Source organism: Camarhynchus parvulus, chromosome 2 (assembly GCF_901933205.1).
Source record: "Camarhynchus parvulus chromosome 2, STF_HiC, whole genome shotgun sequence".
Lineage (NCBI taxonomy): Eukaryota > Metazoa > Chordata > Aves > Passeriformes > Thraupidae > Camarhynchus > Camarhynchus parvulus.
Window position 1 is genome coordinate 125,734,886 of NC_044572.1, and position 13,332 is coordinate 125,748,217.

Below are 13,332 nucleotides of genomic sequence, written 5' to 3' on the forward strand. Positions count from 1 at the left end.
GAAACATGTCAATGTGCCGTGAGAAAAGGGTATGGAGGGGAATCAGAAGTTTGACTGTATTTATCAATTTACATATAGAAATAGAAATAGATGATCCATCCAATGGCCATAAAAGTATTTCTGTCATATCAAATACTTCAGGACTATAATGGAAATAAAGATACATGGCTGTAATATAGACTAGTAGAAGTTACAGACTTCCTTGTCCTTCAGTATTTTATCCAGTGGAGTTCTTCAAATCATCTTGGATCTAATTTTTAAGAACAGAAGGACATTTCACTGTGACCAATTTTTGCACAGAGATTCAGGTTAATATTAGTTTGACTAAATCTATCTCAAAAGATTTTGATCACACCAGATAAATAATGTACTATGTATTACTATATATATTTGCAGTCAGGTTTAGAGCAACTATGTTGAGAAGCTTTTGGACTGACTGCTTTCTGGTGGGTTATGAATCCAAATACAGAATTCAGTGGACTTTCTAAAGCCTAACAGATATCTTTGTTGTTGGAGGCCAATAATACTTTCCAAGCTATCACTAAGTTCTTGGTAATATCTCTTCTATTTTATTGTTGATTACATGAAATTTTAGTGGTATTAGTGATCCTTGTCTCTGTCTCTTTTGATACATTGGTGTTGTACTTGCACCTATAAGTGAAAATGTTTTCATTCCTTTTCCTATTTTTCTTTTGGTAATCAAAAATGGAAATGTTCTTATGCTACTTTTCTTATGTCTGTCTGTAGGCTTTGACCAAAAGAGCTAGTTGGTTTTCCTGTGGGTCCTAGAAGTTGTGGAAAGAAAGTTCATGACTAGTTTAAGTTTTCTCTGAGAAAGACTTCAAAAGGGTATTAATTTAAAACTGTATTTTTCATCACTGTGATCCCAGCACTACTATCAGTACGCCCTCCTCTGAAGGTGGTAGTGTCTGTCGGATGGTGAAAAGGGAGGATCATGAACCTTGATCTATCCTGTAGAATGATTTTCAACCAGACACAGTAAGACAATACTGTCATTTGACAAGTGATATCTGTATGTTTTAGAAACACAGTAAAGATAGTTGTTACATGTGTGTGTATATATACATATACATATATATATATACATATACATACACATACACACATATACACTTGACAGTGCTTTACCTATTTGATTACATAGAGTAAGAGTTGGGAATAGAGTATTTTCATCATCACACATTCCTCCAATTCTCGATTCCTATTCAAGACTAAATTTTGTTGAGTATAACAATCAAGTTATTTCCATATGCTGTGAGTATTGACAATGGCTATTCTGAAAGGTCTTTTTGATTGTTTTCATCTGCCTGGTGATGCATGGCCAGAATTCATAGCATTTTATCATATGAGGTAAAACACAACCATGTACCTATAAGCTGCAGCTATGCCTTGCAGGTATGAATTGTAGTTGTCATGGTCATTTAAAACAGTGCTGTAGGTTGCTGATGATGTCTTCTGAATGCATGTCATCACATGTATCATTTCCTAAACTACATAATTCTACTTTTATATCCAAGCAGACAAACTGCTTGAGTTGACTTCACAATGTTCCCATAAGATATGAAGGTGACCAGTATGTGAGCACTGGCAATTTTGTGGCAATGGCCAAGCAAAGCACACACAATATGTTCTCTCTTTAGCATCATTGTATGCTCAAATATGAGGCTGTGCATTTTCCTGCAACACATCAGTTTTAAACCAGTACTTTTGAGACCTATTTAATATAATTTAATTTTAAACACTGACAAAGAATATTAGAAACCATCATTTTGGAAAGTGATGGAGAAAGTGATACTGTGGTAAAACCTATTTTCTCTTCTTTAAGGTTTAAAAATGATAGTAAGGGAACCAAAATTTTATACCTTATTAACACGGATTACCTGCTGACACTAAGTACTCGGCTTCAACAAGGCAGATGAATTTATGCACAGCCATGTAAGCTATGAATGTGTATGTAACCTGGGTGTTAAATACCAACACATCAGGATGGAAATGTGAATTAGAAACCTTATTTTATAACTCAACACAGAACCCTGCAAGCGGTGAACCCATATGGACATTCACTGATTGGCAGAGTTATACTGTTCTGTTGCCAGTATGTAAGTAACACAAAACCTCACTAAAACCCCTTCAAACTCCATTGTCATATTGTTAAGGACTAAGTGGGTACTTTAGGAAGTTATTTTATGCCAGCATTCTGTTACTAATCCCAGTTCCCAGAAAGCCAGTTCCTGGAATGATGGATTAGTAAATGGGTTATCCAAGACACATGCATGACACAGAATGAACAGGCTTATTCATGAGGATGGAGACAATATTCAGTATATATTTTACTGCAAAAATGAAAGGAAAAAAAAAGTCATGAAAGGCTATGAATTAAGATATGCCACTCCAAGAAGATTAAGCTTGTAGTTATAAAAAGGACATAATTCATATGGTAGAAATTACTATTAACTAAACAGAAAACCTTGGTTTATGTAGTGGGTATAATAACAATAATCTGTGGATAATGGTGCTCTACAGAAGCAGAAGAAACTAAGCTGTGTCACTGGCAAACTTCATGCCATCATAAGTGGCTGGCCTGTGTAATGATTATTGTTTATGAAGTATTACTGTGACAGCAAATAGCACTATGCTGCATACACATCCAAGTACAGAAAACTGTCTTAACATGTTAGTTTACATCAGCCTTTCTTCATCTATGTCTTCTCTGCAACTAAAATTTATTTCATCTAATTGTTGGCAGACCAGAGTAATACTTAAAGCCATCTCCACAAAGCCAACATATTATAAGGACACCACTCACAGAATGTCCTCTTCTAAAGACAAAATGGGCAGCTTCAATTCCAAATGTTAATTAACTGACCATAATTTTTAGATGATATGCTAAAACTTATGTATACTGGGAAAGAAGACCTGTTTATAATTCACGTCTTTAATGATGTCTGCATCCTTCCTTAAAATACATTTTGATTTTAGGAACAGATGATTGCTGTGCTCACACACTGATGATCCTTCAAAATTTGATCTTCTGATTATTATTGGGCATTCCTACTTACATACATACATATATAGAATAATTCCATATAATAAAAAAATTCTATGTTGCCTAACATTAGAGGCTTAGATCAAGCCTCAAATGGAGCAAGTTTGCAACAAGTGATGGTATGATTTTGATGTTTACCAGATATTTTCAGCATTGATGGCACTGATGACAATGTCTTTCTCCGTCAGCCTCTGACATCTCAGATGGCAAGCCATAAGAATGGGTTAGACAGATTTGACTCACACATTAGATATTTTTCATGAGACTAGTGGCAGACAATTCATTTAATTACATGAACATATCAGAGATTAATTTTATGAGCACATGGTTCATTTACACCCAATTTTGTAACTGACATATGTTTAAATGGTCTTATCTCATGAGAAACACTCTGTTTGCCTGCAGTCTGTGTAGTGGGAGCTAAGGAAGTATGCCAAACATTACACTGCTGGAGTATCACAAGTATGTCATTGTATTGAATAACAGGTTATCTGTTCCTCAGCTTCCAGACAATATTATTTGATTTACAGCATAGCTGGACACCTAAGTCGCCAGTGGCATTTGTTTCCTCAGCTGATAGTAATGATTTCCCTTATAACTCATAGACTTGCAGTCATCTATTTATACTTCTGGAAACAGAGGTGTCCAGAGACAGACTTGATAACAGCAAAAGGCAAACCAGGAGCTACTTTCTGGCTACTTCACACCTCCCACTGCTGTGGTTCATGGCTTCCTTCACCTCTGCAATAGGTGGTGAAACTTAGGCCATGTTGTAAGGAGAGATGGGAGCCAGGACAGAGCAAGCCCCTGCAGTCATATCCTTGCTCCTCCACCCAGTCATCTCATGTTTTTTCCAAAGTAGGCTGCTAATGGTATGGTAGCTTGCATTTCTACTTCCCTAAAAATCCAGTGCCTGGAACATTCACTATTCAGTTTACTATGTGTGTGTTTTAAAATTTGTCTTAACAATGGTTTAAACAAAAAAAGAATAGGAATGTAGTACTTCCATTGCTAATAGGCAGACCAACTTCCTAGACTATGCACTGTTTTCTAACCAACAAGCTAGAATTAGATTCTATATAATTTGGTACCAAAAGCTACATTTAACTGACATTTAGACTGTAAAGTAAGACCCTCCCAAAAAAGTTGAAAATTCAAAAATTAAGCCTTACACTCCATTCTTAACCCACAGTGCTAATGGCACAGGAGTCTTGATCAAGCAACTGGGGATGTGAAGTATACTTCTAAGAAAAAGTGTAAGTCTGCCCCTTATGTTTGGATCTATTAGCTTATGTTATTTTAATTCACAAAATTAGCCATAAAAAATCTTTTTCTTTAATTATCCCCTCCCTTTTCCCACTTTGAAAGAAGAAAAAGAACAAAAGTTCATAGGAATATATAAAATATGTATTACATTTATTCAGGAGACTTGAAAGGGCTCCTTTGGAGCCATTTGAGTCTCTCCATCCCAGCCTATCCAGTAAATATACAGTTACATATTTTTAATTTTTTTGATAAAAATTATTTTTTTCTATCGTCAATAACCTTGTCATAGGTTTAGATATTGAAAGGCCAAAGGAAACACTACCATAATCTACTCTGGCCTTCTGCATCATACAGACCATAATACTCTGAAGATACATGACCTTGTGTAGTCAGCTTGATAGACTGTAGCTGATTAACACAACACTATTCAGTTTTGTTTTGTTCCAAAATACAGATCATGACAATAGCAATATGGAAATGTTTATTAAAAATGTCACGGCACATGAGCAGGAACCCAGATTGCAGACCTGAAAATATTTTCAATTTGATTTTTCTTAATTCTAATAGTTATAGGCCCTTGTAGAGAACTAACTATTAAAAAAATTGTCTTAGAACTTCTACTAATTTGAGTTCAAAATTAGATCAGGCAACATCACTAATTCACTCTGAAATTCTATAATTTGAAACTAGCCAATATGTATTTGGAAATTACAGTGAACACAAACGCTCCTACATCTTTTACTTAAAGCGAACACTTATGACTGCATTGCAACCTACTGAAAACATGAGTATGTAACAGAAATGTTGACACAATCTTGTTCTGCATGACATAAACATGCCAATATAATTTTTTTTTCTCCCACTCTCTGTATATAGCATATACGCAGTTTTAAGTAAAAGAAAATAGATTCAATGATCAACTTATCATGTATTCATGTAACTACCATGTACAATATACCAAGCACTAGAATTATCACACTTACCTTCCTGCATAATTACAGTTAAATTCTCCAAACACAAATATTTTTGTTACCTTATCAAAGAACAACAGTCAACATGCTCAGCACTTCATTACTGACAGGGAAATGGTTGCAGAAAAAGTTAAAGCTGCCATGAAAGATATTTCAAAACTGAAATGAATTTTTCAAGTGAATAAAAAGACTGATGAGATGCTGTTCTGACTTAAAAAAAAATCTCCTACAGTAGAGGAAAAGCAAATACAGAATAAGTAGTTCTCTTATTATTTTCCTCCAACTCTACAAGGGAAAAAAATGTAACAGCAACATCAATAATTTTGTTCTGTCTATAGCAGAATGTAAGTTATAGTAGTTTGTTGACAATAAAAATTTCTCAATGGATTAAAATGTGCATGTCTATGTATGTGTGTGTTTGTGTGCTTTTATAAATATACAAACACACATCTTAATACATATGACAAACAGCATAGAATTTCAAATTCACCAAATGAGCTGATCCGCAGCAAAAATCCTGTGCAACTAAATTGTCAATAAATCTATATTTTCAGCGACAGCTGACTTGGATTTACTAAATAATGCTATGGGCTGATACTGGTGCGCTTCTAACCTACAGTATGCAGTACTTCTACAAAACATCTCCAAAATGCCATCTGCATTGCATATTTGTTGTAAAACTATATCTTTTTCTAATCTTCATTTTTGTTAACCATACATATGTATATCTGTTTATGCTCTAAGAAATAAGTTTGCAATGCTTTATAGCATGCCACATATGTTCATAAGTCCTCAAATCAATATAAAATCATGTAATTGAAAAAAAGGCATACTATTTTTCATGCTATGCTCAATATAAATATAAATTCAAGGCAGTCAAGCTATCCATTACCAAAACAATAATAATCATAATATATATGCATATATACCTACACTCTCTAAAAAGTGATCCAGTTAGGTGGATTAAGAAACCAGTAAGAAATTGGTTGAACATAGTATAAAAGTCTCATTTAATGTAAAAGCCCATACTGGCCATTTCAAGTATTTTAGTACTTTCTTATAACCTTTTCATTAATAACTAGATATTTGTAGAAATAATAATTTTATACTGAAAGTTGTATTCAAGTTAAATAAAAATTTACTTCTGCTGTAATTCATTTTTAGAGTGTGCATGTATACATAGCAAAATACCTTTCTACAGACCTATCATAAATATTTTAGTCTATGTCATTTCTCTCCTACTAAAACACTTCAATTTTTTTTCTCAAATTTTGGATCATGTCTATCAGGCCTTTCAAGAAATAAAACTCATCTAAGTTCATTTGCAACACCAGATTCCCTTCAGTTTGTGCCAGTTTGCAAGTTAAAGGTCAAAGACATAGGACAGTACACTTTAAGGAAATTCAGACAGTGAAGCTGTTCACAGAAGACAATGTTTTACTTGGTAATGACAGTCAACAGGTCAATAATCAAGTTCAAGGCAAGCTGTTCATTGTTGCAAAAGCTACTCCCCTCAAAACCTGGCTTTCATAAAAAACCAGGTGTCTGACTTTTGGGGTGCATCATTCTGACCATCTTTAATAAGTTCACAGCCCAGTGACTGTAAAGCCTATCACTGCAAGAAGCAGCTCCTAAAATCAATAAAGAGGTCTGTCAGTTGCTGACTTTTCTCTAGGAAAAAATTATTGATACAAACCTGCTCTGCAGGTCACATGAAAATGACAATACTGCTGTTAGCACAAATTACACAGAATGACAAAAGGTTTTGGTGGTCCCTTGGCTCTGTCAGTTGATACCATGTTTGACTGAAGGCCAGAAATTTTAACCCTTTGAGAACTATGATGAACATGCAAAGGGGTAACACACCAGAGGATACTCATGCACTATCAGAGTCATCTGTTTAGCTTTCTTTTGAAACTGTAACTCTACCTCTGCAGAGGCAAATCGAATTGTCATGCAACACAGTTTCAAGAGAGAAATCCAAGATGCTTAAGAGGCTAAGCTATAAAATTGTTGACAACTCAGAAAAATTCTTGGTAAGTGATAGAAATTATTAAAATACATTTGGTTTTTAACAATAAAGTAGCTGGTAAATATATTTTTTTCTATTCATGTTACAAATGCTTTTCTATCAATAATGCAAATAATTAAAAATGCAGTCACAAGAAATCTGTTTCGAAATACTGATTTTCTTTTGAAACCTGTATTACCCAAACACAATTCTGTAATTTAATGATGACCAAGTTTAACATCCACCAGACTCTGAAAACTGGATGCAATAGTTCTCAAAGGGTTACACCACCAATATAATACCAGTGTCAAGTCTCTCAATAGTCTGTCTGTTGTTTTAGTTCATTGAAATCCACTTCAGAGACACACTGCTTTTTACCATTCTTTGGAATGAGTGCTCCTGACAGACCTATAAAAGGCCTGGGGTAGTTGGCTTGGTACAGCTTGGGAAAGATAATGTAGGAAAAACAACCAGAAATCAAACCAACAAATAAAAAGGTTCTGCTTGAATATAGTATTGAATATGAGTTTAAAACATTGAGGACATAGCCCAGAGCAGCTGTAAAAAACACAAAATGAATGTATTAAGGCTGTTACTATATTGCAGATATTTTGGCCCCTTGTTTGTTGGAAAATGGCTGTCCGAACAGTCTGAAGTCCTGCGTGTCATCCAAGTCTCCCACCTGACAAAACTGGAAGTAGGAGTATAGGACTTTATCCGTAGCAGACAGAAAGCAATCCTCTTTGGAGACAAAGCTGTTTTGGGTCTTCTCACTTTCCTGAAAGTTCCATTGTTGGTTGTTGTGTTTCTCTAAAAAAATTTACTTTCAGCAAAAAATTCTTTGAAGGGGAACAGGCCTTAAGGAAAAAATGTAGAAACATTGGAGATATTTTTATTCCTCTTTGTTAGTTAATCCTGATAGTTTATAGGGCATTGAGCGTGCAGAGGGAAGGCCTAGAATTGAATGACAAAGAAAGACAAAGGACTGAAGAAACAGCAGATACTGTGTATCATGGAAGCTTCCCAGCTGAGCGAATCGCCACTCATGCGCAGGACAGGCAACCCCCTGGGTTTTAAAGATCAGCTTTGTTTCAGACTGACAGATGCCCGCTCCTACCTAGGAAACTGCATAACAGCTCTTGTGTTGAATCTCAAGTTACCACAAACTCCTGGGAGGGAAAGAGAAAAAACCAAAACCCTACATCACACCCACTCTTGCATAGAGCGTTTGCAGTACAGTATGTGGCGGGGTGTTCCTTTCCTTTTGAACTGGAACACAGTGTAAACCAAGACAAGGAGGCACAAGGCCAGGATGCAGGGAATGACGATGGCTATGGCTTTCACAGTGCTGGCTGTGTTGTCCAGTTTGATGACAATGTCAACATCATCTTGAGGGCTGTGTTGGTCTTTATCTCGGTCTGTTGGTCCATCACAACCCATAAAATCCTTGAGGATGGATCTGGGATAGCCAGGTTCCACCCTGAGCATCTGGTTATTGAATTTCCAGTACTCTTTTCCTTTGTAGAAATATGTGAAGCCTGAGGAAAAAAGTAGCAATTATTCATAGTCATATGAAATCATGTCATCAATATACCATTATGGAAATTACTGGTATCAATTTTTTTGTAATTAAAAAAAAAACAAAAGACACAAGGAATAGACTTCAGTTAGAAATCATTCAAATGTTTTTTATAAAAAATTGTTTCTTTACTGTCTCTAGAAATCTAATGTTGAGTTTGGGCATTTAGTTTTGGTTTTATTGTTTGTTTGTTCTTTTGTTGTTCTTTCATTCAGTAAATTGGGATTTTATTTTCTTTCATTACTAAAAAAATAATCAAATCATTCCAGAGAGTGCAGTCTATGAAAAGTCAAGGTTTGGCCAGTTTGTTCATTTACTGGAAAACCAGCTAGAGTTGGGATCCTCAGGGACAGGACTTTAAAGCATCACAACCTCTTCAAGATGGGAAGTCTCCTGAAACAAATCGCAGTGCTCTGCTATGCTATGCAGAAATGAGAACTGACCCTCTTCAATCTCACATAACCTATTGCTGTGCTTCAGGAGACTGGATGAAATAACAGTATCTTTCACATTAGATAAAAGGTATAACCAGATTTAAGTTTTCTGTAAAGACCTGATATTTGTTCATTCAGGCACAATCCAATGTTATAATTAAACATGCTTAAATGAAGAAAAAGCTTTACTCTTTCCAAAAATCTATATTACTTTATTATCCCAGCTGAAAAATGGCATTGATCTGGCAAGACACAAACCTTCAGGATGGGTGAACTTTCACCTACTGTTTATGAACTGAATGGAAATAGCTGGATTTTTTTTTATCTTCACTTTGTACATTTCATATATTCCATGCAGTATTAAAGGCTACTAAGACAGACTGGGCACTATTTGTAGTTAACAATGCTTCCTGAAGAGGCTGGTAACTGCCTATCTGGAGATAACATTATTAACCAGCTATTCAATCAACAGTTATTTTCTTTCAATTCTAAAATTTAAAAAAAGAAATATTTGATAGTCTGTTTTGCAGCTGAAACTGTAGGAAGTCTTAATCACCTACTTCCCCTTTTCAGAAAAACATATTTCATCATTCTTCTACATTAGGTACTTTTGTAATTTTAATAACCTTCCTAGCCAATGAAAAGTATTTTCCTTTCCTTAATCCCTTGCATTTTTATTACCTGAAAATATGCTAATAGATTTATAGAAAGATGTAATACAATTGGAAAAAAATACAAAAAGTATTGATCTGTATCAAAAGAGTAACTAGACATTTTCAGAAAATGCCTTCTATTCTGGTTGGAATAAAACCTAAAAGATGACTGTAACTCTTTAAATATGATGAAGTTTTAAAATTTTACCGCATATAAAGTTCCTTAAAGTAATCTGGAGTTAAAATTAAAAGCATTATCAAATGCAAAATTTCAGTATTTTGAACCACAATTAACCTATCTTTGGATTCCATATAACAATATGCCTTTCACAAAGTACTGCACATCCTAGCCATGGATAAATATTTCAAATATGGAAATTTAATGTATTATCTCTATCAATAGGCTAACACATATATAGAGACCATATACAGATGTGACACCTCTAAATCTATATTCATATATACATGCAGAATATATGTATGTATACTGAGGGGTAGAGGTAAGTCAAAATATAAACTTTAGTTAGCAGTAATTGATATTATGCAGCAAAAGGCCAAATAAAAACTCTTAAAGCAGCAAAGGAATTGCCAGCTGCTAGAGATCCAATACAATTTTTTTCAAATACAGCCCATTTTTCACTGGGAAAGTCTGTTTAAACTTCTTAAAAAGTTTAAAAGTTTAAAATTTTCTGCCATTTTTGCTGAGGTAGGAACCAGGATAATAGTCAGTTACAGCTGAAAGGTGGAAGCTACCAGCAGAGGACAATTCTAAGAGACTGAGTAGTTTTACTGCTTCTGCTGACACAGCAAATGACTTCACACAACTTTAGAAAGTGATTTAATCTAATCTGCTAGATGTGTTAAACCTGCCTTGAGTGCTGTTCCTTACAATTTTCTAAATACTAGTCACTGAGCAGTGAGTGCAATACCTGACACAAACAGCACTGAAGGGCTTACCAGTCACTGCTACCTCAAATATACTTATGTAGTAAGTATGAGGCCAAAAAGGCCAGTGGACTAATAAAGTAGACTACCTTTTCTTTTTCTTCTACCTAAAAATTGTCCCATCATCCACTTCAGCAAATTAAATTTTATGTGCTGCTCTCAAGGTAGAAAGAAAGATTTCTCCAATTTGGACAACTTTGTGTGATCTCAGTTTCTGTGTAGCAAAAGAAAGGAAATTTCTTTTCCATCCCTTCCTAAGAGTTTCTACCACAGTGTTAGAAAACAAGTCACAAAGTGAGAAGTAGCAGGGCAAGTTTCAAAGGTGTTAGCTGTACCTGGACTTTAACAAGCTTTTAGGATACTGAGTTGGGACACTAACTAGAGTAGGAAATTGGTTTTTGTCATCCTTTCCAAAACTCTTAATGCACAATTACCAAGAATTTTTGCCATCACTGAAGGAAAACCCTGCATGATCAGTTATTGTAGGTGTTCATTTGCATAGTTTGCACAACAAAAATGTAAAAGAAGGAAAAGAATATACTTTAAAATGAAATTAATTCCCTGAAAGACATGCTCTCAGATGTTTCCTTGTGAAGGTTTATAATAAAAGTTCTTTATCAACTCTGCTTCTGTCCAGAGAAACAAAAGCAGTTTCAGGAAAAATGGAATCAATTTTTTTCCAACCGAGCTGTGGTATTTCTTATTTGAATCTCCTTTTGTTTCTTTCTCTCCTCATACAAACAACAGCAAAGTTGTGAATTGTTTCTTAAGACTTTATTTTCTTGATTTCAGGGAAAATGTCTTAGTGGTCTTCTTGGAAAATTTATAGTGTCATTTTCAGTCCCTTTTTCTGCCCTGGAGCCCTTATAGGATTTCTGAGATGCTCAGGAATTCCCTCTTTCCTTTCACCTCCTCCACAATCTCATGTCATGTTTTACTAACCTTCTCATCCAAAGAGTCCAGCAGACTATCAAAACCAATAGGGTTAGAAAGAGAAGAGTCTTTTATGTAATCCAAAGTCTTTCATGTCTTAGGAATGGGTGCTGTGCCTCTGCAGTGCTTTCAAACTCACTGGTCCGGTTGTTAAAGATAATTTTTATTTTTAATGGGAGGCACATATACCTGAGCTCAGTACAGAATATATATATATATATATATTTATATTTATATTCACAGATACGTGTATATATGTATATTTATGCACAGATATAGATAGATGATAGACACACACACAGATATAGATGTATATACATGTATATATATTTCTATAACATTTGTGAAAATTCCCACATATATGCCTATTTAAAAACAGTTAATTATTGAGTGTGATGTATGCACAATATCATCTTGAATGACCTACTTTCCAGTAAAAAGCAACACAGAAAATCCAATCTAGCAAAAAAAGGCCAAAATACAGACAGGGTTCCTTCTTCTGTGTACAACAGACACAAAGCAAGGAAGCAATTAAATATATTTTTGAAAAAAATCCCAAACATTTCTATGGTGAATTACTTAATCAAGTTAGAGGTTGAAATAGGAGACTAGAATGTTTTATAAAAGGAAAGAAATATTTTTATTTTCTTATTAAAAGGAAATTAAAATATTATGACAATAGATGTATGTCCTGTCTTACGAGGCAAAAAGAATTAATTCAGAACCTACTAATAAATAAATCATATATGCCATATAACAATTGTCCAACAAATGCATATTTTTATTCCCATCAAAAGGATCTAAAACCTCTGTGCAACTGATGGCTCTGTTGGCAGCCGGCCACCATCCCCTGGGTAGCACTGAATTCTCCTAAGATGGAGCAGATTTTGGCTGCTCTCAATTGTTTTCTGGTGTATCCAGCTGAGATTCCAGACTCTAGGTATGTGATGATGCATCTTGATAAAGCTAATACATCATACTAAAATCCCTGTTATCTGCTTTTCTACATCATGGACTTATGACATCTTTGATTTACATAAATTCATTGGGATATTTCTGCTTAGATAAAGATTTTGCTTCCCTTTGCTAGCTTTTGAGAATGAAAGCAATACCTTCTAAGCTGTTTAAAAAGCCAACACCTTGAAAATTCAATAGAGATTTAATGTGTTTATGAAGCTTGTTTTAAGAGGTACTATAATTCAGAAAAGAACAAAACCAAAATGAGTTAAGACAAAAGAAAAAAAGAATGTAAATTAAGGTTTATAATACTAAATTTGAAAGTTTTTTCAGCCCTAGGTTAAACAGTTAAAAGAGCAGTTAAACAGTTAAAAGAGCATTTTCACTTAAGCCAGTTCTATAGCAGGAAATAGTCTGTTCAGATATCAAGAATTCCTTCACCACCTAAGCTGAATAGTCAATCATCCCTCTACCTTACATACTACTACAATCACCTACTCTATCTTACATAAAGGG

General features: G+C 34.6%; 1 protein-coding gene across 1 annotated transcript in view; it reads right to left on the minus strand.

Moving 5' to 3' along the window:
* Positions 1–4,797: 4,797 nt before the first annotated feature.
* MMP16 (matrix metallopeptidase 16) overlaps positions 4,798–13,332 on the minus strand; it is a 163,636-nt gene continuing 155,101 nt past the window's right edge. The window contains exon 10 of the mRNA XM_030970356.1: positions 4,798–8,853. Within this exon, the coding sequence (XP_030826216.1) occupies positions 8,519–8,853 (335 nt within the window). The 3' untranslated portion in view covers positions 4,798–8,518. The remainder of the gene's footprint in view (positions 8,854–13,332) is intronic.